Raw genomic sequence first — 26,988 nt, 5'->3', positions numbered from 1 at the left:
ATAAACTTATTTGGTTCAGATGGGGTTAAGAGTGTGTGGTGGCAACCAGGTGAGGAGTACAAAGAAGTGTGTCTTGCCTACAGTCAAGCATGGTGGTGAGAGTGTCATGGTCTGTAGCTCTATGAGTGCTGCCGGCACTGGGGAGCTACAGTTCATTGAGGGAACCATGAATGGCAACATGTACTGTGACATACTGAAGTAGAGCATAATCCCCTCCCTTCAGAGACTGGGCCGCAGGGCAGTGTTCCAACATGATAATGACCCCAAACACACCTCCAAGACAACCACTGCCTTGCTAAAGAAGCTGAGGGTAAAGGTGATGGACTTGCCAAGCATGTCTCCAGACCTAAACCCTATTGAGCATCTGTGGGGACATCCACCAGCTTCATGATGTCCTTATGGAGGAGTAGAAGAGGACTCCAGTGGCAACCTGTGAAGCTCTGGGGAACTCCATGCCCAAGAGGGTTAAGGTAGTGCTGGAAAAAAATGGTGGCAATACACAATATTGACACATGGGGCCCAATTTGGAAATTTTCACTTAGGGGTGTACTCACTTTTGTTGCCAATTGTTTCGACTCCTGTTGAGTTATTTTGAGGGGACAGCACATTTACACTGTTATACAAGCTGTACACTCACTACTTTACATTGTAGCAAAGTGTCATTTCTTCAGTGTTGTCCCATGAAAAGATATAATAAAATATTTACTAAAATGTGAGGGGTGTACTCACTTTTGTGAGATACTGTATGTACAAAAAGTACATATCTTGCATGTCAAATCCCAATCTGCACTGTCATAATGTCCCTGATGATGGAAAACCACAGCCACTTGAGGTGCTCACAGGGTTGGAGGAAATGTGTAGGCAGTCTGCTTTCAAGCTGACATCACTTCAGCCCTATACCCACTTGTGTACTCCAAGCTTGTTTACAGGGGTCCCGAAACTTCCTACATCTCCTCCAGCCCCCATAGCACCACACACAGCCATGGTTTTCCCATCATTGGTGGACACTAAGACCGTGCAAATTTGGATTTGGCATATTACAAGAATTTACTTTTTACATGTGAGTGGTTATAACATTTTTTTAATAGACTGTTTGCCTATTGCTGCATTTCAATGGAGCTTCCCTGTCTTTCTATACTGGGTTCACACAGAAGAAATGCCATAAATTGCATGCAATTCAGACAGGAAGCGCACTGCATTCCTGTTCAAATCGCATGCAATTCTTTGCAGTGCGATTTGAGCCGATTCATTTTGTAGGGGCTCAAAATGCATTGCATCGGTTTCAGGTATTGGAGAATTTGCACAAGTACTCCTGCAAATACTCTGTGTTGGCACTGATGTAGATACCGGTATCAGTGCAACCCTAAGTGAAATTTCAATGCAATCAAAAGGAAAACCTTGTGTGTAAGAAACAACAAGGAAATTTCCTGGAGAGGCTCAAAAGGAGAAGTCTGCAAAAAAAGACAAGAGTAAATTAAGGTCTTGCGGGACAAAGGAGGCCACAAAGATAAAAAAAAATCCCACGTGACAAGCCTGAAACCTGCCCCTTAATGGTACTTAAAGTGATGATAAAGGCAAGATTTGTTTTTTAAATAACAAACATGTCATACTTACCTGCTCTGTGCAGTTGTTTTGCACAGAGCAGCCCCGGTCTTCCCCTTCTTGGGTTCCTCGCCGGCGCTCCTGGCTCCTCCCTCCTGCCAAGCGCCCCCAGAGCAAGGCACTTGCAATGGGGGCACCTGAGCAGGCGTGTTCCCGATCCGCTGCTCTTCGTGTTCATTCACACTCGGCCCCAGCTGCCTCGCTCTCTTCATTGGCTGTGAATGACAGCGGAGGGAGCCAAAGGGTTCCGCTGGTATCTCAGCCAATGAGGAGGGAGAGACCCAGCAGAGTCAAGGCTCCAATGCACATCACTGGAGAAAGATCAGGCTCAGGTAAGTATTGGGGGGGGGGGGGGGGTGGGGGCTGCTGCACAGGGAAGGTTTTCAACCTTCATGCATAGAATGCATGAAGCTCAAAAACCTTGAGACTTAAGATCCACTTGAAAGTGATACAAAGCACATACTGTTTAATTTACACGGTCCCTTCTATTTTTGTATGTGGATGATGGCACTAGAGTTATTTCAATGAAAAAAAAAAAAAAGTCAAAGTACCTTTTGCCTAATTGATATACAGCTGTCACGTGACCCCGCTCTTTCCCAGCCTGTCTACAGGGAAACATGATGCTGATCACGTTTAAAAAAAAAAAAAAGAAAATTGGATTTTTGTCTTGCCGTAAAATCCATTTCTCTGATGTTCATAGACTGACACAGCTCCAGAATCTTCTTGACCATTGGGTTATGCTGCCCCTTATAGGAGTAGGACACTAGGCAGGAAAAAGCTTTACCACGCCTATGGGGCAGCCCCAGGGGGTATACTCCCACTTCCTGCTATAGGCATTGTTTTGTTGCAAGCAGTGTCAAAAGAAAAATAACCCAACTCAATAGAGGGGTGGGTGCTGTGTCCGTCAATGAACATCAGAGAAAAGGATTTTACGGTAAGACAGAAATCCAATTTTGTCTTTCGTTCATCGACACAGCTCAAGAATCTTCTTGACCATTGGGAACCTCCCAAAGCAGTGTCAAAATGAGGGATGTGAAAAAAAACAGCAGAAAAAATTCCCAAAGGCTAAAACTAGCCAACCAGGTAACATGGAGCTCACCTGAAAAAAAAACACCACACCCTCAAAGAGGACCAAGTCCTCTCAAACAGCGGCCTGCAAAACCTTGTGGCCAAAAGCAGTATCCACAGATGCCAACACATCTACTTTGTAGAATTTTGTGAAAGTGTGCACAGACGACCAGGTGGCCGCCTTGCAAACCTGCATCACTGACACACGATGGCGAAAACAGGAAGCACTAAGCGCCTGCATAGAATGCGCCTTACCAGGGAAAGGAGGAACCTGACCCTTGATCGAATAGGCCTGCACTACAGTCTGGCTGATCCATCTGGAAATGGACGTGGCAGATGCAGCCAACCCTTTGCAAGGTCCATCTGTAAGGGCAAAAGTGAGTCTGAATTACTTTTCTAAATGACTCGGTTGCCGCCAGGTACACCCTGATCTCCCGAACCACTTCCAGGGAATGCAAGGCAAGCTCCTTAGGATGCTTAGGCTTAGGACACAGGGAAGGCAACACAATGTCTTCATTCAGATGGAAACCAGAGACAACCTTAAGAAGGAACGACTGACAAGGGCAAAGCACCACCAAATCTCTGTGAACCACCAGAGAAGGTGAACGACAAGACAAGGCTGCTAGCTCGGACACCCTGCATGCAGAAGTAATGGTCACCAAGAAGACTACCTTCTGGGACAATGTGAGCAGAGGAATCTTGCGAACATTTTCAAAAGGCGGTTTCTGAGGAACCGACAGTACCAAATTGTGATCCCACGGAGACAACGGAGAATGCACAGGTGGAGCCAAGTGGCGAACCCCCTGAACAAAGAAGCCAACCAAGGAATGCGTTGCCAATTGGTCCTTGATGGTACCCTGGGCCAGGCGCTGTTCCACACCTCTTTGGAGGAACGCCAAAATGCAAGTCACCAAAAAAGAATGGGGAGAAAACCCCCAGAGACTCACAGCAAGCAATGTATGCTTTCCAAACGCAATGGTAAATCTTCCTTGAGATAGATTTCCTAGCCTTTAACAGCGTTGGATTCACAGAGTCCGACAACCCCCTACCCTTCAGCACCTGGCTTTCAACAGCCATGCTGTTAAAGCCAGCGACTGTAAAGCAGGATGGAAGATCAGTCCTTGGGCCAACAGGTCTTCTCTGAGAGGGAGTCGCCAAGGGACATCGGCGACCAGCCATACTAGATTCGCGTACCAAGACTGACAAGGTCAGTCTGAGGCCACAAGGATGATCAGAATTCCTTCTGGCTTGATCCTCCTTAGAAGTCTCGGCAGACGTTTGTGAGGGGAAAAAGGCGTATATCAGATGGTACTGGCCCCAAGGAGCCACCAGTGCGTCCATGGTTAGATGATCTTGAGACCTTGTCACGAATCTCTGCAACTTCCTGTTGAGACGAGAGGCAAACAGATTCACCTTGGAAGTTCCCCACCGGAGATACACCTTGTGAAACAATTCCGGATGAAGAGACCACTCCCCGTGGTTCAAGGCCTATCGACTGAGGTAATCCACCTGCCAATTTTTCACCCCCAGAATATGCACGGCAGAGAGCTGGAACGAAACGATCCACCCATTTTAGAATGCCGGCTACTTCTCGAGCCGCAAGGACACTTTTTGTGCCCCTTTGGTGATCGACATATGCCATGGCCGGGGCATTGTCTGATTGAAACCGTACCGGATACCCCTGAAGACAAAGTCTAATCGCCCGAAGTTCCAGTACGTTGATTAATAGTCAGGACTCCTCCAGAGTCCAGACCCCCTGAGCACAATTCGTGCCCAAAATACCTCCCACCCAGAGGATTTGCCCAGGCTGGTCCAGAGACTCTTGTCCCATTTGGCAAGACTCTCCCTCTGCAGAGGTCTAGTGTGGAACTGTGTAAACGGAACTGCCTCGAAGGTAGACACCATCAGGCCCAGCACCCGCATGCAAGTCCTGAGAGACAATCGACTGCTGGACAACAGAAGTCGATGAGCATCCTGCAGCTTTTGGAGCTTGTCCAGCAGAAGAAAACACCCTGGCTGAGGCCGAGTCCAGAGTCAGACCCAGATAGTCCAACTTGGTGGACGGAACCAGTGCAGACTTCTGGAAGTTTAAAAACCAACCAAACTCCTGCAGAGTACGCACAGTTAATTCCAGGTTGTCCTGTAGAGCAGTCAGAGACCCTGCTCGCAGAAGAAGATCATCCAGGTACCCCAGCATCGCAATCCCCCGCTGTCGCAACAATGCTAGCACCGGGGCCAACAATTTAGTGAACACCCGAGGAGCTGAAGCGAGACCAAAAGGTAACGTCATGAATCGAGGATGCTCCTCACTCACGGCAAGCGGAAGGAAACGCTGATGACTGACATGTTATGTAATATGATGGTACCATATGCCACAACTGTACGAATGGACCCCAATCAGGACTTCTGTACCCGCACAAGTGATTCAAAGCCTTGAGGTCCAGGATTGGACATACCTTGCCTTCCTTCCTGTAAACAGATTTGACTAGAAACCTTGAAAACATTCCGATTTTGGAACCGGAACAGTCACCTCTTGTGGTAGAAAGACTTGTACCACCCCAAAGAGAACCCGCAGGCGGTCTGGGACCTCGCTGGAGGGTAAGACCAAAAACACGATCTTGTAGCCAGACCAGATCAGCTTGTGGACCCACCTGTCTTCATTCAGGAAGGTCCATGGGTCCGTAAAGAAGCGAAGATGTCCCCCCACATCAGACACCTGTAAGGGTGACCCTACAGGCAGAAGAGGGCTTGTCTGCCGGTCTGGAAGTACCCGCCCTTTGTGGCGGGACTCCTCGCTCCTGGCAGCCTGTGGAAAAAGATTACTCTTTCCCCCTGTAAGCCCCTAAGGATATCATCCAGTCAGATCCAAACAGGCGATTCCCCCAAAAAGGGTAGAACAGATAAGGCTGTCTTGGAAGACTAATCCGCAGACCAGCATTTCAGCCATAGGTGCCGAAGGACCACTGCTTTCACGGACAGCCTAGAAACCAGGGGAGCCCCGCAATCAGAGAGGCACCACAAAAAATGGCAGAATGCTGTCATCCAACAAAGGTGACCAACCCCACAGCGCAGCGCCCCCCCCTAAATTTTTGGTGGAGGTCCAGCTGCACAGATCCCATCCAAGGGGAGGTGGGTGGCAACAGGACACTCACTGACACCCCCCCCCCAATCCCCTCCCTGCAGGTATCCACTTGGCCGGCCGGTAGGCTGCAAAGCCGCGACCTACCAGCCCAACACAACAACCCAGAGCAACCCAGAGGGGGGGGGGGGGGGGGGTGAGTGGGTACGGAAGACCTACGGTGACCCTAGAGGGGCTGGGGAGAAGGAGGGGTACCTGAGGGTCCCACCGCCCACCCCAAAACCCACAAGGGGGGGAGGGGGGACACTACTTACCATACTGTGGAACAGGGTGGACACCACTCCAGGAAGACCACCACACCATCGGAATGGGGGTGCTGCGGGCCAGAGGCACCCTGCTACTCAGGCCGTGATAAGGTTGTGTGCATCCTCGCGAGACGTTTAACTCGCCGGCCAGCCCCCGTCCACTGGGGCTATGTCCCGGCCAAACTAGCGCAGAGTTGAGGTCAGGTCGCGCTTGCTGGCCGGACTGGGGAGACCAAAAGGATCTAGAATATCCAGTCCGTCGACCAGTCCAGCAGTTGATTGTAATTCTCACAGGAACAGAAAAAAATAAAAGAGGGAAAAAAAGAAACTAGGTCCTCACTCCTGGCTAGGCAGAAAAAAAAATAGATGCCTATAGCAGGAAGTGGGAGTATACCCCCTGGGACTGCCCTAAAAGAGTGATAAAGTTTTTTTTCTGCCTAGTGTCCTCCTCCTGTATAGGGCAGCATAACCCAATGGTCAAGAAGATTCTGGAGCTGTGTCCGTCAATGAACGAAAGAGAAAAACAGCCTTTGGAATACAGAGTAAAAATAAATAATAATAAATATCAATAAATTGTTATACAAATATATTCTTGAAATTAAATATTTATTATTTTGTGAAAATAACATGGTGTTAGCGAGTTTCTGCCAGTCACGGGCTGTTTCAAGCCCCTCAAGTCTGTGTCTTACAATAACAGAGGTGAAGCCTCCATTAATCTACATGTAATATCCTGCCCCCATTGTATTTAACTGGTTAGTGGGCATGGAGGAGGAGGGAGGGAGTGGGCTGTCATTTACCACTGTGTATACGCCCACATGTGTGACTCTAAAGTCACAGGAGCTGCTAAGATGTGATCGGGAGAAAATGCTCAGCATATGAACTTACTGAAAACTGAGCATGTGCAGAGTTGCCACCACAGCTGCAAAATTCATTGCTGTGTTGGGGACATGAACAGAAGGTGGCGATAGAGAGCAGCAGGATAAACAGTTTTTTTTTTTTTTGCAGAATGCAGAAAACAAATCTCATAGTGAAACACCTCTATCACTCAGGACCTGAGCTTCAACAATCATGCCATCAAAGCCAGCACCCGTTGAGTAGGATAAAAGATCGGATCCTGCAACAGCAAAGCTGGCCATTCTGGAAGAGCCTGCTGCTCGTTTGCCAATAGATTTAAACATACTTGTTCTTTATGGCCAAACAGGGGTGATCAGAATCACTGGAATGCAGCCCACCTTTATCCTGCACAGAAAGCAAGGAAGAAGCTGACGAACCCAGGTTCTGAACACAAATGTGTCCAGTTTGTCATTGAATCTGGATGCCAAGAGATCCACATCTTGCATCCCCCACTGCAGACAAATCTCTGAAAACACCTTGGGAGACCTATTCTCCTGGCTTCAGCTGCTGACATTTGAGAAAGACCACCTGACATTTTTCAAAGGGGCAGATGAAACATGTTTCGTCCAAGAAAACAGCAGGTCTGTTTCTTCCTGAGCAGCATGACCTGTTGTCCTTCCTTAATGGTTGATGCAAGCCACATTCATGGCATTGTCTGACTGCACCCTGACAGGGAGATCTGAGGCTAGACAGATTAGTTTAAGAGAGTCAACTCAACTACCCGAAATTCCAGGATGTTCATTGGCAAAATCCACTACTCTGACACTTATACTGTCCAAACGAAGAGGTTCTCTGCATCACCACCCCAGCCGAACAGGTTGGCATCTATCACCAAGACCTTCCAATTTATTGTAAGGAAAGACTTTTCCCTGTCCAGCATCTGTGTGCATATTCACCATTACAGAGCCAACCTGCTCTTGGGAGTATGGGCAGGTCCAAAGGACTCCTGTTGTTTATCCTATACTGACAGTATACAGAGTTGAAGAACTTAGAAGTAAAACTGGGAATAGATGGAATTGAAAGCAGTTACCGTCTTTCTACCAGTACCTCCATACAGGCCCAAACTGCTGTTTTGAGGAACAAGCCCAAATACTCCAGATGTTGTCTTGGAACCAAAGTCGACTTCTAAGGGTCAACACTAAATTGAAACTTTTCAGGACCTGTACCATCTCTACCATAAAGTAAAGAGTCCAGAAGTGGAAACATCAAATTAGTATGCACCACATCCACCAGGAGGTCCACTGTGGTAATCTCTGTCAGAGACATACTCACACCTTGAAATCCCTCCTAGGAAGATTCATCTACAGAGTATACCTGATCCTCTACAGCTTCCTACTCTTTCTGTGGATCCTCTGATGCCTCATCCTCCCGCTTGCATCCAAAGCACTCCAAACCAGTGAGAACCAGATAAGGGCAGGTATTCAGAGCTAATCTAACCCCTAGAGAATCCGTTACAGGGAGAACGGTTTAGGGGGTCCTCCCTACCTGATAGAAGGGATTAGGAAGCCCACCCAATTTTCCTTAGCCCAAAATCTATTTGTCTATGCAAGGACATTGTCTGCTGAGGTTTCATTGGTTTATAATACCCTACAGAGGAGTTGCCTCTCAGCTAAAAGGAGTGTCAGACCAAGCCAGAACTCCTAAGTGGAAAGTGACACCAATACAGACAAAAGTGCCAATTCTTGCTATGCCACTGTGCTGTAGCCTGTTACAACTGTGCTCAGGATTAGGCTGAGAGCAGTTGAACCTCTGGAGCTCTACTGTACAGAAGTGCAGTCGCACATGGTGACATCATCACCCACATGCACAATGCCAATCTGTCCCATTTGAACACGGCTAATGCTGTGTAGTGCTTCCCATAGAAATCTAAGCCTATGTTGCCCTAAACACAAAGAACACTGTAAGAGAAAACTGCCACATATTCCACCATCAGAGGAACTTTCTAGTCTAGCTGCAGGGCCAGACAGCCCGATCTTCACCCAATGGCGGGTGAGCCCTTCTTTGCCTTGGGAACTCGACTCCCCCTCAGGAGGATCACTGCCCCAAACCAGTAAAGCTCTCTGACAACAAGGACACATGGCAGATTGTACCCTGGAAATTGTGTTCAAAGGATCCAGTGCCAACCGGCAACATTACAGGCCACCCCCTCTTGACCTGCAGGCAGTAGGCTACTGTTCAGATAAAGCCCATCTCTGCTCCAGCAGGGGTGATTAGAACAGTCCATCTGAAGACACATACATCACCTAAGAACAATTAGGTTTAGCTAGTCTGGGAGGAGTTATGGTTGGGTGGGGCCTTGTTTGGCAAGTGTTCATTCACCTGAAAGCAGCAGCACAACCCAAGTGCTCACAATAATAAAGTGCCCTGTGATATATGATTAAGAAATCTATTTTGCATGTATAGCTCAGTGTACATACCAAAAGTGTACATTTATCTTGCAAGAAGGAAGGTAAGAATTCTATACAGAAAAAACGCCTAGGGGTTTATGTATAAAACATTTGTTGTGCCATATGACAAACATCCACACAAATTTGCATTTTCTGTATTATTTCTAGTTCCTTTATCATCAGCACCATCTAGTGCTTTTCCTCAATCAGGAAACAAAAGCATATTTTGGCCACTAGATGGCAAAAATGATATAGAACCACACATAATAGAAGTATGGCAATTTTTGTCACGTTTGTCACATCTGCAAAACTAATGTTTAAGAGCCGGTTCACATTAGCGCGACTTGTCAGGCGACTTGTCAGCCTGACAAGTCGCGCTCCCTCGCGGTCCATTGACTGCTACAGGACCCGTTCTAATAGGAGCGACACAAGTCGCTCCGACTTAGAAAAAGGGTCCTGTACTACTTCGGGCGACCTCGGAGCGACTTGCATAGACTTCCATTATGTGAAGTCCCTGCAAGTCGCTCCGAAGTCGTGGTGCAATGTAATGCACAAGTCGCCCCCGAAGTAGTAAGGAGTAGTGTCACCTTAGTGTGAACCGGCTCTTATACATAGACCGTATATCCCTTTTTCAATAAAAATCCTTCCTGCACAAAAAATATTTTAAGGGCTAAGTTCCATTTTATTATCATTATTATCAATGGGGCGATCATACACATTCCAATGGCTCCAGAACAAAGTATTTACCTATGCACCTTTCAAGCAATTGTTCTGAAAAGCAGGCCACAAATTTTCAGATCAACAAAGTTTACCAATAACTATGTTAAGGGACAAACTACCCTTTTAACCTTAACTTGAATAGATACTCTAACTATATAACTGCTGAAAAATTGTTAATCTGACACACAGAAATCTAGATACGTTTGTGATTTTCAGTTTAAAGCCTAAATTTAGCTATAAAAAAAACCCCACCATCAAACATGTTTTTATTTTTTAGCTAAACTTAAACTTAATCTTTAATTCCAGGCAGACATAAAAGATCAGCATTTATTCCAATAGTGTATTAACTGAAAATCATTATAGGAAAACTATAGGACCCCTTTCACCCAGTCCGCTGATCCCCGCTGAGCAGGCGGATGACAGGTCTGTTTCTGCTTCGCTTAGGCAAAGTGGACAACTACACAGCCTCTGTCCTCTATAGGCGGTTGGATGTAAAGGGACCACCTGTCTGTTTACATCCGACTGTCATCCGATCGGATCCGCTAGGCAAAAGGGGAACAAATCCCCTATCCATCTGTTTTTGGAGGATTGGATCAGATGGAGGCAGGTGTTAACAGGCACATTTCCGTTTACATCCACCACTCCATAGAGGGCAATGTATCATTCGATCGTGTGAAAGGGGCCTAACTGTTTTATACACACTCTATAATCTTTGTTTTTCAAACAGTTAATACAGGACAATTCCAAGAGCTTTGCAGTTTAGCTAAAGAGACAGCAGGGTAAAAAAATGTATTTCACTCTGAACCCCATTTATAATGTAGAGGGGATATTGCCATCTCATAACACATCGCAATGTTTAATCCACACTGCACTTGCATTTATGACTCATTCATATAATACAGACTGAGGTGTCCCTTGAAATATTCTCTGCAGAAAGTTGCAAAGCAATCTGATAGGTTGAGAGGTCAGTCACATTACTGACAGATCATATGACTTGAATCACCTCCTCACAGATTTCTTTATCCATTTGAATACTTCCTTTGGAATCCTAAATTAAATAAAGGACTAAGCACATTTGTAAAGCATAACGCTCTGCCTTATAAACAGACCCTCCTGTTTTTACTTTATTTTTGATAAAATAGGATATACATATCTTGTTTGCATAAATGTGCAATATATGAAAATCAGCAGCTTCTAAACGAGTACAAAGAATAAACTACTCACAGTTTCAGGCACAATGATTTTGTACAATTACACGGCTTTCTTGGGCGACTTGTTGACTCCGAAGAAATTATGCTATGAAGGTGAAAAGCAAGAAAAATGACAAATAATATACTATTTATTTCCCTGCTTTTAAACTAAACAGCAAAAATATATTTATCTTCAAATCCCTCCCTGTGCAATGGGAATTTAAACTTCTATATCATTGTTTTCACACAAAATCTTCCAAATTGATTCATCATCCTAGTATCATTTTTTTCAGCTGGCGTTGCTCTTTCATGTAAAAGCAATCTTGGCATCTCATAAGTCACTGGATTGCTTTTACAGGAGGTGGAATGCCCCTCCACTCCTTCCCGGTTCTGCCAGCTGACCATAGAGATGAGCGATGATCGGAACGTCCTCAATTATCTCTAGGGTCTAAGAAACTGGAAGTGATGGGTATTTTGTCACTTCCGCATTTGATTTAGGCTCCATGCACACTGGGCGTCATAAAAACGAGCTCCAAAGCTGTTTCTTGACGCCAGGAAAAAGCAGCTGTAAAAACGTGCTTTCAGTAGCTTTTTCCATTTGCGTTATTGCACGTTTGGCCACATAGCTTTTAGCAGCGTTTTTTCTGCCTCCATTCAAAATCAATGGTTCCCTATGTGAGCCTATTGATTTGAATGGAAATCGCATCGCAAGTCGGATCAGGATGATCCGACTTGCGCTGTGAGAATCTTGAGGGGGAACTCCACGCCAAAATGGGGAAAAAAAAACGGCATAGGGTTCCCCCCCCCAGGTTCCAAACCAGGCCCTTCAGAGCCCACGCCGAAAAAATGGCGTGGGCTCTCCCCCAAAATCCATACCAGACCCTTATCCGAGCATGCAGCCCGGCAGGCAAGGAAAGGGGAGGGGGCGAGTGAGCGCCCCCACCCCCCCTGGACCATACCAGGCCACATGCCCTCAACATGGGAGTGGGTCCGGGATCTGGGGGGGCCACCCTTGTTAAAGGGGGCTTCCAGATTCCGATGAGCCCCCTGCCTGCAGACCCCCACAACCACCGGCCAGGGTTGTGGGGATGAGGCCTTTGTCCTCATCAACATGGGGGCAAGGTGCTTTGAGGTGGGGGTGCAGAGCCCCCCCTGCCCCAAAGCACCCACACCCCCCATGTTGAGGGCATGTGGCCTGGTATGGTCCAGGGGGGGTGGGGGCGCTCACTCGCCCCCTCCCCTTTCCTTGCCTGCCGGGCTGCATGCTCGGATAAGGGTCTGGTATGGATTTTGGGGGAGAGCCCACGCCATTTTTTCGGCGTGGGCTCTGAAGGGCCTGGTTTGGAACCTGGGGGGGGGGAACCCTATGCCGTTTTTTTTCCCCATTTTGGCGTGGAGTTCTCCCTCAATATTCTCACAGCGCAAGTCGCACCGCAAGTCGGATCATCCTGATCCGACTTGCGGTGCGACTTCCATTCAAATATATAGGCTCACATAGGGAACCATTGATTTTGAATGGAGGAAAAAAACCGTATAACGTGGCTTATCGCACGTTAAGCAATGTTATTCAGCCTTTAGCAGCGTCAGACGTTTTTACAGTTTGACGCTGCAGCTCCAGAACGCACAGTTCCTGGGTTTTTTTTGGAGCTGTAAAATGCCTATGCCACTTGGAGCTCCTAAAAGCTCTATGTGTGCATGAGGCCATAGAATAACATGGATGGGCGTTCTGCAGGTGCAAAAAAAAAAAACGTCTGACGCTAACAGCAGCTCCAAAAACGTCCAGTGTGCATGAGGCCTTAATGTAAACAGGCCATTACCAGCCTGTGAAAGCATCAGGTAAAACCGATCTTGGGCAGAGGAGAGATCTAGGGTCTAATCTGGGGACCCCAGATTTCTCAGTAGAGAGTACCTGTCAATGCCAATGATATCATGACCATGAATGTTGTTCATCCCTTGTGATGGCAATGTGGAAATAAAAAAAAAAAAAGTGTGTAAAAATAAAAATATTAAATAATAAAATCTTTTTTTAAAGTGCCGCTGTCCCCATGCAAAAGTGAACACACGCATTAGGCCCGGACGAATAGGTAAACAGTAATCTGGCAATCACACCTGTGTTAGATGTATTAGCAAATTTAGAATCACTAGCAAATTTAAGATAGGCTTTTATGGAGTTGAGTTTAGGAGCTTTGACAAAAAAATGCAAAAAGCTCCTAAAGTCAATTTTAGGAGCTGCCAGTGTAGGCTAGTGTACATGAAGCCTAAGATGTGATTATTGCTGCATTAGTTAACTTTTTTAGGCTTTCTTCTGTTTTCCTCTAGTGATCCAGTCAGCAAGTCTGTTTTTCAACAGAAAAGCTCCCCAGCAGAATGTATCAGTTTATATGGAAGAGACAAATCACTAAACACTAGCAGGGGTGATTAAAATTATCAGCTTTTATTTATTCGTGTAAAACCTTTATCGCAAATTTCAAAAACTGTTTGCTGTAACTGCATATAGAGTGCGAGCTGGAGTTTGGCTTCGATTTGTTAGTAATTCTAAATCTGCTAGTACATTTAACACTACCCACCCACCCACCCCAGACTGAAAATGCTGTCATCTGCTTCCTGTTGTCATTACTCCAGTGTTGTGTCTCACTAATAAAGGAGATGCGTCACTGGCCAGATCATCAGGTGAAAACAGAGGGGGAGAAAGCCTAAAAAAAGAAAACTAATGCCGTGAAGACCAGCCCCTGTAGGCATGTCAGTGAATTATTTCTGCCTGGTACTACTCCGCAGGGGGCAGCATAACCCTACCCTACGGTATAAAAAGCATAAGAGCTGCATCTGTCAGTGGATGATAGAGAAACCACTGTGCATATACCGCATGACATAAAAAATTGCAACACCTACCATTTTATGCTCTAGGGCCTCTGCTTAAAAAATATATAATGTTTGGGGGTTCCAAGTAATTTTCTAGCAAAAGAATGTAGATTTTTTACATATATGTGAAAAGTGTCAAAATTGTCCGGGGGTGGCTTAAGTGGTTAAAGAAGTGCGGAAATCCTATTTAAAAAAAAAAAAAAAAACATACATACCTACCAACTGGGTTTCGATGATGCAGCCCCCAACAGATCCCTCACCAGCTCTAAGCCCAAGAATCATCACATGACCGCTAACTGCTCAGTTCTCAGGTCTGCTCTGAGCAAAGAACAGTGACTGTCAGTCACTACTCTGTCCCTCCATCGCCCACTGGCGCCCTGGGCAGGAGAGAGGGTGGCAGCAGCTGGCTCAGGCTCTCTGCAGAGCACTAAGAGGTGGAACCAGATGCCAGTCAGGAATCTGGGTCGATCCTGACATTATTGTTGGGATCCCTCCAGAGTCTGTAAAGGCTCTTATTATGTCAGCTGACAAAAGGCTTTAGCCTGCTGTTGGCTGTTTCTGGGTCACGGGAGAGCACAAGTAAGTGCACTCTTGTGATCCACAAGAGAAATATAGCCAAAAGAGCTTTGGCCTTACTTCTCTTTTAAGCAATTTAAGCATTCAAGGATATAAAAGTAAATACACGTGGCTAAACCAATTTTTGTTATTTGTCCATTGTTTCACATAAGATCTTCCAAAGCTACATCATTACCACTGACTGTGAAGGATAATCTATTCATTAAAATTGTTTTTAAACAGCTATCCTCTGGGATGGAAAGCAGAAATGATGTTGCTCAATGTGGGTCTCCCCCTAACCCCAACAACAATGCCACATATCTATATTAGGGTATAGAAAAAGCACTATCCGGCAGATACAACAGTACAAACATATATGCAGGCACCTTCGAGTGCTTTACATAACTGTTACCAATTTAGCAACTTTAACATAAATAAAAGGTTCAAGTTTAGCATTACGTATTTGGATATTTTATTAACAGCAAAACATTCATAAAAACATACAAGTGTATATGCTACTTATTTTATATCATAAAAGCTTGCTTATAGAATGTCCAATCCCTTAAAAATATATCAGTTTTAAAAAGACAAAACAAAAAATGATATTCACCCATTTAGTGGTCCACGGGGCTGATTCTGTGAGCTCTGAGTACTAGATAATCCTGCATTGCTTGCTATTGAAACATATGAAGACTGCTGCAACTGTACAGGCAACATAAAATAAGTTAACCGATATGAATAAGCAAAAGTTTCAAAATCTATAATTAACAGATTAGTAAATTATGCAGCTGAGCAATGCAAACTAACTGACAAACATTGGTCAATGAAAACAAACAGGCTGTTACAGAAAAATCCTAAAACCACATAAGCGGTTATGTGGTTACTGAAACCACATAAGCAATGAGAAATCCAATGCCCAACTTTGAATCTATACCAGTCATATAATTGGTCATTGTAACACTTTTGCAGATGCTGTGGAAATCAATCTCAATCCTAATCTTGTCCGGTTTCAAACTCTGTTTACAACCCAATTAAAGAAATTCCCCCTCACTTCCTGTTGACATCCTGTCAACAGGAAGTGTTGGAACCATGAATTCCAACATGTACTGTGACATAATGAGCAGAGTATGATACCCTTCCTTTGGGAGACCGGGCTGCAGGGCAGTATTCCAACATGAGAACAACCCCAAACACACATCCAAGACGATCACTGCCTTGCTAAAGAAGCTGAGGGTAAAGGTGATGGACTAGCCAAGCATGTCTCCAGACCTAAACCCTATTGAGCATCTGTGGGGCATCCTCAAACGGAAGGTTGAGAAGCGCAAAGTCTCTAACATCCTCCAGCTCCGTGATGTCGTCATGGAGAAGTGGAAGAGGACTCCAGTGGCAACCTGAGAAGCTCTGGTGAACTCCCATGACCAAGAGGGTTAAGGTAGTGCTGGAAAATAATGGTGGCCACACAAAATATTGACACTTTGGGCCCAATTTGGACATTTCACTTAGGGGTGTACTACTCACTATTGTTGCCAGTGGTTTATACATTAATGGCTGTGTGTTGAGTTTTTTTGAGCAGACAGCAAATTTACACTGTTATACAAGCTGTACACTCACTACTTTACATTGTAGCAAAGTTTCATTTCTTCAGTGTTGTCACATGAAGATATAAAATATTTACAAAAATATGAAGGGGTGTACTCACTTCTGTGAGATACTGTATATATACACACACTCGCATACATACACATATATACACACACACATACACACACACACACACACATTTTGCCTTTCATTTCTATTTTAAATTGAATGGGTTATTTTACAAAGTAAGGGTTCACCTATAAGAATAGAAGGCAAGAAGTGGCGGCACTCCAACGTACATAAACTGGCTTCTTGATTGATTAAATTCATACAGGTAAAAAGGACAAAAACACACAGCTCCAGGACAGCTAATAAACGCGTTTCACATGTCGGTGCTTATTTAATACAGCAATATTTGTGTTGTTGTATTTATACATAGTAACCCCACAAAAAGATTGAATTTTCTATAGACAGTGGAGACAAAAGTACATTATAGCCCTAAAAATATGGTATTTTTTAAGGACTGAACAGGAGTTGTGGCCTAGATTGGGAGAGGTAGGAGAAATTGTTTCCTAATAACTAACCTGAGTCACATACTGAGCGGGTAGGACGGCATAGCCAACGTTTCCAGTTCCTGGAGCAGGTGTCAAAACAGTACCTGGAGGAAGATTAGTGAGGTTGGGCTGAATTTGTGCCAATGGTGTAGCAGGCATGAGAAGTCGCTGCTGTGGTTGACTGGTGGTCACTATCTGTGAAGGTGCATTTATCGGTTTTGGGGCTACCTGAAAAGAGAAAGCCATTAAAAAGAACATATACACCACTAATAATTTTAGGTGGAAAATTTTGATGCAAAGTCTTTGTCAAATGTTTAAGTGGTCCAGTAGTGGTCAACTTTCTTGACTCAGGGGACCTCAAGTGCAGCCCACAATACCACCAAAGGGCCACACATAAAATTAAGTAAACATTCAATATCAGAAATCAGCAAACACAACGGATATGGTTTTAAAAAAAAAAAAACTATGGGCATGATACAAGAGATGGTCACAGATTGCAGATGTGATGCAGGAAAATGTCAGAGACTGTGGACATAACATAGGACATGGTCAGAGATTGCGGACATGCTGCAGGAGACTGTCAGAGACTGTAAACATGCCATAGTTGTTGGAGATCGGGGACATGCTTCAAGAGACAATCATAGACTGGAGACATATTGCATGAGGCTGCTAGAAATCACTACTATAACAGATCAATAGGAAAACACAAATTAGTGTCTGCAGGGGCTCTAAGGGACACCCAAAAAATGTCTAAGGGCCTCATGTGGCCCCCAACTGCAGGTTGGGGTTTAACCTGTTCCTGATATAGGTTTTATTTGTAAATTATTTTTCGCATTTCAGAATTCCAGCAAAGCTCTTTCAAGGGCAACTGCACATATATATGTTTAAATAGTAATGATGGTGTCCATATAGCTATAGTGCAAGAGGTGTGTTACAAAGTTAGGCTAGGTTCACACTTGTGCAGGTGGCTGCGGGTGCAGGGATCACACCTGTTTCTGGGCACACAAAACCAAAACGCTTTTACAGACACGCAGGGCTGCCATTCATGATGGTGTCCATATAGCTATAGTGCAAGAGGTGTGTTACAAAGTTAGGCTAGGTTCACACTTGTGCAGGTGGTTGCGGGTGCAGGGATCACACCTGCTTTTACAGACACGCAGGGCTGCCATTCATTCTTAATGGGGGCTCCCACACATCTAAGCACACAGTGCGTTTGCAGGAAATTCTTGGCTTTTATACCATGTGGTTTTCTTGCTGCTGCAGTTTTAAAAAGGTGCTAATGACCTTTTTTTGCGTGTCTCGCAGGTACAGCAGCCCATTCAAGTGCAAATGCGGGCCACATCAAACGTATAGGTGTGAACCAAGCCTCAAACTGATTGAGTGCCGGTTCACACTTGTGCGATGCGGGAACGCTGCGAATATGTAGCGTGTTCCCCCATCGCATCCGCACATCTGGCAGTTCACACTGCCATATGCGATACGCAGGGGGTGTCAATTAAAAGTTAACGACACCCCCAGTTGCGATCGCATATCGCAGTGCAATCTGCAAGTTCGCACAGAATCGGATCGCACAAGTATGAACCACTGTGTGATCTGATTCTGATGCGGCTCAAAAAAAGCCTCATGTGCGAGTTTGCTGCGGATGCGCTGCAAATTCAGCCATACAAAGTGTATGGCTGAATTCGCATCCGCACCTGAGATCGCATGTAATGAAGGAGCAGTGTGCTCTGAATTACATGCGATCTCGCAAACCGCACAAGTGTGAACCGGCACTAAAGGCACACGTCCATTGAGTTCAAATGAAGGAAAATATAAACAAACAATTTGCATCCTAGAAACCCTAAACCTACTAATGAACTATATCATGGTATATTTTTTTTTCTAGCAGTGAAAAAGTCCTTCTGAATCTACTAAGACAATCACTCAATGAATCACTAATCCAGAATGGTATTTTGTTTTATAATATTGTAGGCGGGTATTGTTTCTGCATTTAAAACCCATTCAGTATTTTTTTTTTTTTACAATCTACAGAGTTGGCTAGAACTAGCTACGGTGAATGTTTCTTTTGCATTTTCACAGCTCTGTAAAGAACCCCTTCTGTATTTAGGGGTTAAATCTCTTTGTGCCCTTGTTATTTGCAAAGACCTTAAAGAGGAAGTAAAGGCGCTGAAAATAAAATGTGAAAAAAAAAAAACCTGTAAAGACAAAGGCATAATGAGCTAGTATGAATCGCATACTAGCTCATTACGAAGTACTTACCTAAAACCGAAGCCGCCGCACTGCCGACAGGACGGCTGACATGTCCGGCCGTCCTGCATCGCGTCCTCCGGCCATCTGATTGGCCGGAGGCGCGATTACATAATTCCCGCGCATGCGCGCTGGAGCCGCCGTTCACAGCACTGGGCTCTGAAGGAACGCACGGGTGGCCGTTCCTTCAGAGCGCATGCGCCGATGACGTCATCTGCTGCATGCACTGTAAATATCTCCTAAACGGTGCATGTTTAGGAGATATTTATAGCACCTATAGGTAAGCCTTAATATAGGCTTACCTATAGGTAAATGTCAACAAAGTGGCTTTACAACCATGGAAGGCTCATTAGTTGCTGCAAACTTAGATCAGATCCATAATGTGAGCCTATAGTTAAAGTTACTAAACCCACAACAGTAAAATTAGTCTGTATATGCATTAAAGCATTCTTTTTTTATACTCACTGTGGAACCTAAGGGGTTAATCCTCTGAATTGTCTAAAAAGGCTGTTTTATCCTGTCTTCTCGGATCCTCCCCTTCTTCCAATGTCCCAAATCTATCTAGGAGACACTCTGCACATGCTCAGTTTGGTGTGTATTGCTAGAGTTGCTAGGGGGGTGCACGCGATCAGCACAGGGCCAATCAGCACAGAGTGTCAGGGGTCCTGCAGCCTCATAGGACATTCAGAGGAGAATGAAACTCCTCCTACAAGCGATAAACTAGACACTGATAGAAGTCAAAAGACTGCTATATACTGCTGATGAAAAAAAATTGGATTTTTGATTTACCGTAAAATCCATTTCTCTTATGTTCATTGATGGACACAGCTCCTGATCTTCTTAACCATTGGGTTATACTGCCCCCTACAGGAGTAGGACACTAGGCAGAAAATAAGTCTGTCTACGCCTCTGGGCAGTCCCAGGGAGTATACTCCCTCTCTCTGCAATAGGTACTCAGTTTTGTTACAAGCAGTGTCAGAAGAATTACAACTCCACAGAGGAGTGGGTGCTGTGTCCGTCAATGAACATCAGAGAAATGGATTTTATGTCAAGTCAAAAATCCCATTTTCTCCTTGGTTCATTGACAGACACAGCTCCTAATCTTCTTAACCATTGGGACTTCCCAAAGCAGTGTTAAACATGAGGGCCAACCAGGTAACCAAAAGCTCAACCAAACAACTGGAGCTCATCTGAAAAAAAAAAAAAAAAAAAAAAACAATACATCCTCAAAGAGGACCAGATCTTCTAAACAGCAGCCTGCAAAACCTTGTGGCCAAAGGAAGCATCTGCAGATGCCAACACATCCACTTTAAAGAACTTTGTGAAAGTGTGCACCGATGACCAGATGGCCGTATTGCAAACCTGCGTCACTGACGCCTGATGACGGAAGGCCCAGGAGGCACTGATTGCCCGAGTAGAATGCACTTTGACAGGGAAAGGAGGAACCTGACCCTTGATGGAATAGGCCTGAACCACCGTCTGTCTGATCCATCTGGAAATGGTTGCAGAGGAAGCGGACAACCCTTTCCTGAGGCCCATCCGTGAGCACAAATAGTGAGTCTGATTTCCTAAAAGACTCCATAGCTGCCAGGTACACCCTAATCGCCCGCACCACCTCCAGGGCATGCAAAGCAATTTACTGTGAATGTTTTGGTCTGGGATACAGGGAAGGCAACACAATGTCTTCATTCAAATGAAAATAAGAGACAGGAAGAAAAGACAGACAGGGGCAAAGAACCACCTTATCTCTGTGAACTACCAAGTAGGATGGACGACAGGATAACACCGCCAATTACGACACTCTGCGTGCAGAGGTGATCGCTATCAAAAAGGCCACATTGTGGGACAGCATAAGCACGGGAATCTCCCGAAGATTTTCAAAGGCAGGCTTCTGGAGGCCTGAGCTCACAAAATTGAGGTCCCAACACTGCACTGGAGAAGCCTAGTGCCAAACTCCCTGAAGAAAAGTACGCACCAGGGAGAGTGTGGCCAAGGGCCGTTGAAAGAAGATCGCTAAGGCCGACACCTGGCCCTTGACAGTACTTAAGGCCAGTTCCTGTTGAAGGAAGGTCAAGATCCGAGCCACCGAAAAAGAACAAGTATGAACCACAAGAGACTCACACCATGCAATGTACGTCTTCCACGTACGATGGTAGATCTTCCTAGAAGTAGATTTCCTAGCTTTTAACAGTGTTGGACTCACCGACTCAGACAAACCTCTATCCATCAGCACCTGGTGTTAGACAGCCAAGCCGTCAAAGCAGGATGGAAGATTGGTCCTTGGGGCAGCAGATCCTCCTGAGAGGAAGCTTCCAAGGAATGTCGGCAACCAACCGCACCAGATTGGCCTACCAAGCCTGGTGAAGTCAGTCCGGGGCCACTAAGATGACTGGAATCCTACGTAGAAGTCTTGGCAGAAGCTTGAGAGGAGGAAAGGCGTAAATCAGACGATACTGACCCCACGAGGCCACCAGCGCGTCAGTGGCGTCGGCCAGAGAATCCAGAGACCGAGCCACATATCTCTGCACCTTTCTGTTTAGCTGGAACGCCAACAGATCCACCTTGGGAATGCCCCATCGGAGACACAACTGATGAAACACCTCCGGATGAAGGGACCACTCCCCTTGGTCCAACGCCAGGTAATCCGCCTGCCAGTTTTCCACCCTTGGAATGGATATGGCGGAGAGGTCTGGAACAAACCGTTCTGCTCACCTTAGAATGCTGGCTACCTTCTGAGCCGCCAGGACACTTCTTGTGCCCCCCTGGTGATTGACATAAGCCACAGCTGTGGCATTGTCCAATTGAATGTGCACTGGACATCCCTGAAGATGATCCGTCCAATGTTCCAGGTACAGTCTGATCGCTCGGAGTTCATTGATCAGTAGTTTGGACTCTCAGTCTCCAGATCCCCTGATCAGAATTTTTGAAGAGGACATCTCCCCAGCCGGACAGGCTGGCATCCGTGGTGATCACTGTCCAATACAAGGGGAGGAGGATTTGCCCAGGCAAAGCTCCGGAGACCGAAGCCACCATATCTTCGACTCTTTTGGTCCCTGGCTGACCCGGATCAGATATTCCAGAGACTGCGGAGTCTTGTCCCATTTGGCCAGAATCTCCCTTTGCAGGGGCTTAGTATGGAACTGTGCAAACGGAACCGCCTATTAGGTAGACACCATCAGGCCCAGAACCCGCATGCAAGTCCGGAGGGGTGACCATCTGCTGGACAGCAGGAGATGAATCGCAGTCTGCAGTTTCTGGAGTTTGTCCAGAGGAAGGAGCAATCTGGCTAAGACCGAATCAAGAGTCAAACCCAGATATAGTCCAGCTTGGTGGCCGGAAACAGAGCAGACTTCTGAAAATTCAGAATCCAGCCGAACTCCCTCAGAGTTTGTATAGTGATTTCCAGGTTTTCCACCAGAGCAGTAGGGGACGCTTGCAGAAGGAGGTTGTCTAAGTAGCCCAGTATCGCGATCCCCTGTTGGCGTAACAATGCTAGCACCAGGGCTAACGCTTTTGTGAAGACCCGAGGAGCAGAGGGGAGACCAAAGGGTAATTCCACAAACTGATAATGCTCCTCTCCCAAGGCAAAGCGGAGGAAGCGCTGGTGACCGGCACATATTGGAATGTGAAGGTAAGCATCCTTGATGTCGATAGAGGCAAGAAAATCCCTCTGACACAGGGATGCCACCACTGTGCGAATGGACTCCATTCTGAACTTCTGCACATGCACAAAGCAGTTAAGCAACTTGAGATCCAGGACTGGACGCACCTTGCCTTCCTTCCTGGGAAATGTAAAAACAGGTTTGAGTAAAAACCATGAAAACGTTCCTTTTGGAACCAAAAGGAAGGTTTGGGACTTTAAATGAGGTGTGTGACCAAGGATGACCATAATGACAAAAAGAGTATGAAAAGTATGCGCATAATTAAACAATACACCTAAGATAAAATCAAAATGTGGACTGTTTTAATGTTATGCAAAAGATGGTAAAAAATATTAAAAAGACCAAGTAATTGCAAAAGTGTGGTTCAAAAATGACCCACACTGTATTTTCATTCTTCTACTTCATGTGCGCCCGGCATGGCTTCCTCAGATCCCGGGTCTAGATGGACCCCCCGTCACGTGTTTCATGAGGCAACAGCTTGGACTGTTTTGTAAGCAATTCATGAATTGTGGTTGACATTGCCCATTTTCGGCGTATATATATATGTACTGTTACATTCATATATATATTTTCTGTAGATTACCTGTTGCACCAGCTCCTGAAGAAGTGTATTCAACACGAAACGCATAGAGCATATATGGATGCAATCTCTACGAATTATGTATTTGTATAATGATTTACAAGAAATTTTGTCTTTACATTTGTGTTCATTATTGTATATCTCCTAACATGTGTTGGTCATTTTTGAACAACACTTATGCAATTCACTGTCTTTTTAATATTTTTTACCATCTTTTGCATAACATTAAAACAGTCCACATTTTGATTTTATCTTAGGTGTATTGTGTAATTTTGCGCATACTTTTCATACTCTTTTTGTCATTATGGTCATCCTTGATCACACACCTCATTTAAAGTCCCAAACCTTCCTCTTGTCTTCCGAATACAGGGATGGAGATGCATTTTCTTGCAATCTAATTTAAAGTCCCACTCCTCTTCCTTTTATACCGATGTTGGAACCAGGACAATCACCCCTTCAATTAACAGGTCTTGTACTGCCCCGAACAGACCCTGTAAGCGGTCCGGGGACAGGCAAATTTGAAGGAAAGAACCTTGCCTTGGGGGGTAGAAGCGAAACTCGATCTAGTAGCTGGACCATACGACTTTGTGGACCCACTTGTTTTGTACCAGGGAAGTCCATGGGTCCAGGAAACAGCGAAGAGGTCCCCCCCCCCCCCATATGGGTGAGGGCGCACCTTCATGCTGAAGGAGCCTTGTCCGCGGGTCTGGATAAGCTCGCTCTCGACTTGCTAGACCAAGTTTGCTTGGATTCACCAGAGGAGGCCCTGACTGGCCTTGATCCCTTGTCAGTCGCCTCTGAAGGACGAAAAAACTTCTTAAGAGCCGAGAAGGATGGCCCACGTCTGCAACAAGGGTCCTTGCCCTTAGTAGCCCGCAGAAGAAAGGTACTCTTACCCTCTCCTCTGTGAGACTCTTAATGAGGTCATCCAAAGTAGCTCCAAACAGGCGATCTCCTTGAAAAGGAAGATCAGTCAAGGCTTTCTTAGAAGTCTGGTCCGCAGATCAGCATTTGAGCCAAAAAATACGTAGAAGGACCACTGCTGAAACAGAGAGCCTAGCGACAAGGGGAGCCACATCCAAAGAGGCATCACAGATAAACTGTAGCCCCTGGACCAACTGGTCTGCCAGCTCAGTAAAGGCAGGGGGGAGCTGCTCCCCCTCCAGGTCACGGCGCAAAAGCTTAGCCCACTCATTCAGAGTTTGCAACACCAGTGCAATGTTAAATACCGGCCTCAGTGCCGAACCAGCCAGGGTGTACATATTACGGGCTACAGCCTCCGCCTTCCTGTCAACCAGGTCTTTAAAGGCTGGGGACTCTTCAACAGGAAACATGGTTGCTTTGTTCAATCTGGAGACCAGAGGGTCTACCACCCGTGGAACAGTTCTCTTTTTAAAAAGAGAGACTCCTCATAGGGGTACCGCATAGCAATCGCTTAGGGTCGGACCACAAGGGGACACTTTGGCCGTTCCCACTCTTTAGCGACAATTCTGTCAAAATAGATGGGAAAAAGGAAACACCTTCGCCGCGCTGGATGGCTTGTGAGTGCCAAAGGGAACCAATGCCTCTGTTGCAGCTTCAGCTGTGTCCTCCATTATTAAGGTCCAATGCACAGATACAATCAGTACATCTACCAGCACTTTTTCGTGCGCAGTTGCAGAAGTGGAGGAATCATCCTCACTATCTGAGAACTCAGGGCACGTGTTCACAGACCCAGCAGAGTGTCTCACGTCCATGGCGGCCGAATCAGATTCAGGATCTAAGGAGACAGATGAGGCAGGGGCACTTTTTGTTAGTCCGTCACCCAAAAACCACCTCCATCCAGGACGAAAAGGACTCCAGGACTGCCGTCAGTGCATTGATGGATGGATGGGACCTGGAGGGCTCCGCAGCCTTTGAGAGGGGATCAGGTAGAGAAATGTGCTCCAAAGACTCCATGGGGGGGACCCCACAAGAAAAGATGTAAAAAACACTGCTAAGGGACACCCCCACCACTACGGCAGCACCACACGGTCACCAGTAACAGAGTACCTAATCAATTCTCAGCAGAGAGGGAGAGAACCTAACAAGAATAACCACCCAGCAGAAACAGGCACCTGCTGCCACCAGGATAATCTGCATTCCATGTGTGTGTGTGGCAACAGGAAGTGAAAAGATCCAGGAGTCAGCACCAAGGGAAGCAGAGGGGCTTCCACTGCCAAAAAAGGCCACCCACAGGGCTCCACTGTCATGGCTGCCGCTATTTTCATTGGCAAACCACCACAAAATGGCAGCCGAACTACACAAACACCGTCGTGCACAGGCTACAGCAAAATGGCGGCACCATGGGGATCCCTAGGCCTCAGAAAATGCGACAGGCAGGAAAGGGAGCCCACGGCAGGAGTCACCACCAGGTACAGCCCCCCACCCCACAGCCGTTTGCCCAGTCACGGGCGGCGCAAACCCCCCCTCCCCCGCCAGCAAAACACCCTGCCCCCACCCCATCAGGCCACCCCACAGCCCCAGCGTCAGTAAAAAAAGGTGGGGTAAGAAGGGGGGGGTCGGTATGACCCACAGGGACCACCAGACCGGGGGTGCCGATGAAGGAGGGCAACCCAGGGGTCCAACCGTACCATGGAGGGGCCCACGTCACCCCAAAACCCTCCAGGGGGAGAGGGGGGACAATTACTTAACATACCAGGAACCAGGCGGGCACCGCTCCAGACAGAACCTCCTCAGTATCGAGATGGGGGGCTGTCAGGCGGGAGGAACGCTGCGACTCGGACCAAGACACAGTCGTATGCACTCGAAAGTCATTTAATTTGCAGGCCAGCCCCCGTCCGGTGGGGCCATGTTGTGGCCGAACTAGCAAGGAGCTGAGGTCTGCGCGCACTTGCTGTCCAGTTGATTGTATATCTCACAGGAAAAAATCCAAGTAAAAAATTCTATCTAAAAAGAAAAAATTGCCAGGACCAGAGATCCCAGCAAGTAATGAGGTCCTTACTTGGCAGAAACAAACAGAGTACCTATAGCAGAGAGAGTGAGTATACCCCCTGGGACTGCCAATAGCCCTAGCCAGACTTTTTTTTGTCCAATTCCTATAGGGGGCAGTATAACCCAATGGTTAAGAAGATCAGGAGCTGTGTCCTTCAATGAACGAAAGAGAAAGGTATTTAGCAGTTTTTATTTACTAAAATAATTGAATTTCCATGTTCTGTGTACTGTGGTAGACCAGATACAGTGATTTAGTGGTTTAGTAACACTTTAATATCTATGTCTAACTAGTAGAGAAAGATATAAACTTGCCTTTGAACAAAGCATTAGTAAGAGCCCACCCGTTTTGGGCCCCAGATGCTAAACAGAATGTTGTAGAAGTAGAGAAAGTTCAGAGAAGGGAAATACAATTAATAGGAGTTATGGAAGACCTCAGCTGTGAGTAAAAATTAACTGAAAGTAATTTATTTCAGTTATTATTACAAAACACTTTTAAAAACGCATTAAAGTGAATGCCATCCAAAACGATTATGTTTGTTTTTTGTAGGTACCTGTGAATTGATTTGCCAACTATTTCTTAGAGATTCAAATATCAAGAAAATTGCACTTACTTGTTTAACAGCCTGTGCTGGAACTATAGGAACAGACATCCGCACTGGAGTGGCATTTACCACCACTGGTTTGGCTGGAAGAAAAAACGAAATTTCTTGTATTACTTTACTAAATTATTAA

At 45.9% G+C, this 26,988-nt stretch overlaps 1 protein-coding gene across 1 annotated transcript in view; it reads right to left on the bottom strand.

Annotated features, from left to right (window-relative positions):
- LIN54 (lin-54 DREAM MuvB core complex component) overlaps positions 1 to 26,988 on the bottom strand; it is a 145,312-nt gene that overhangs the window by 25,095 nt on the left and 93,229 nt on the right. Inside the window, exons 7-10 of the mRNA XM_082243338.1 lie at positions 26,868 to 26,941; positions 16,825 to 17,022; positions 15,270 to 15,361; positions 11,280 to 11,351 (exon numbers count right to left, since the gene is read on the bottom strand). Coding sequence (XP_082099464.1) covers positions 11,280 to 11,351; positions 15,270 to 15,361; positions 16,825 to 17,022; positions 26,868 to 26,941 — 436 coding nt within the window. The remainder of the gene's footprint in view (positions 1 to 11,279; positions 11,352 to 15,269; positions 15,362 to 16,824; positions 17,023 to 26,867; positions 26,942 to 26,988) is intronic.

Source organism: Pelophylax lessonae, assembly GCF_965119305.1.
Source record: "Pelophylax lessonae genome assembly, chromosome: 1".
In the NCBI taxonomy this organism is placed as follows: domain Eukaryota; kingdom Metazoa; phylum Chordata; class Amphibia; order Anura; family Ranidae; genus Pelophylax; species Pelophylax lessonae.
Note: the sequence above shows the minus strand (reverse complement) of the source record. Positions and strands in the feature narration are given on the sequence as shown.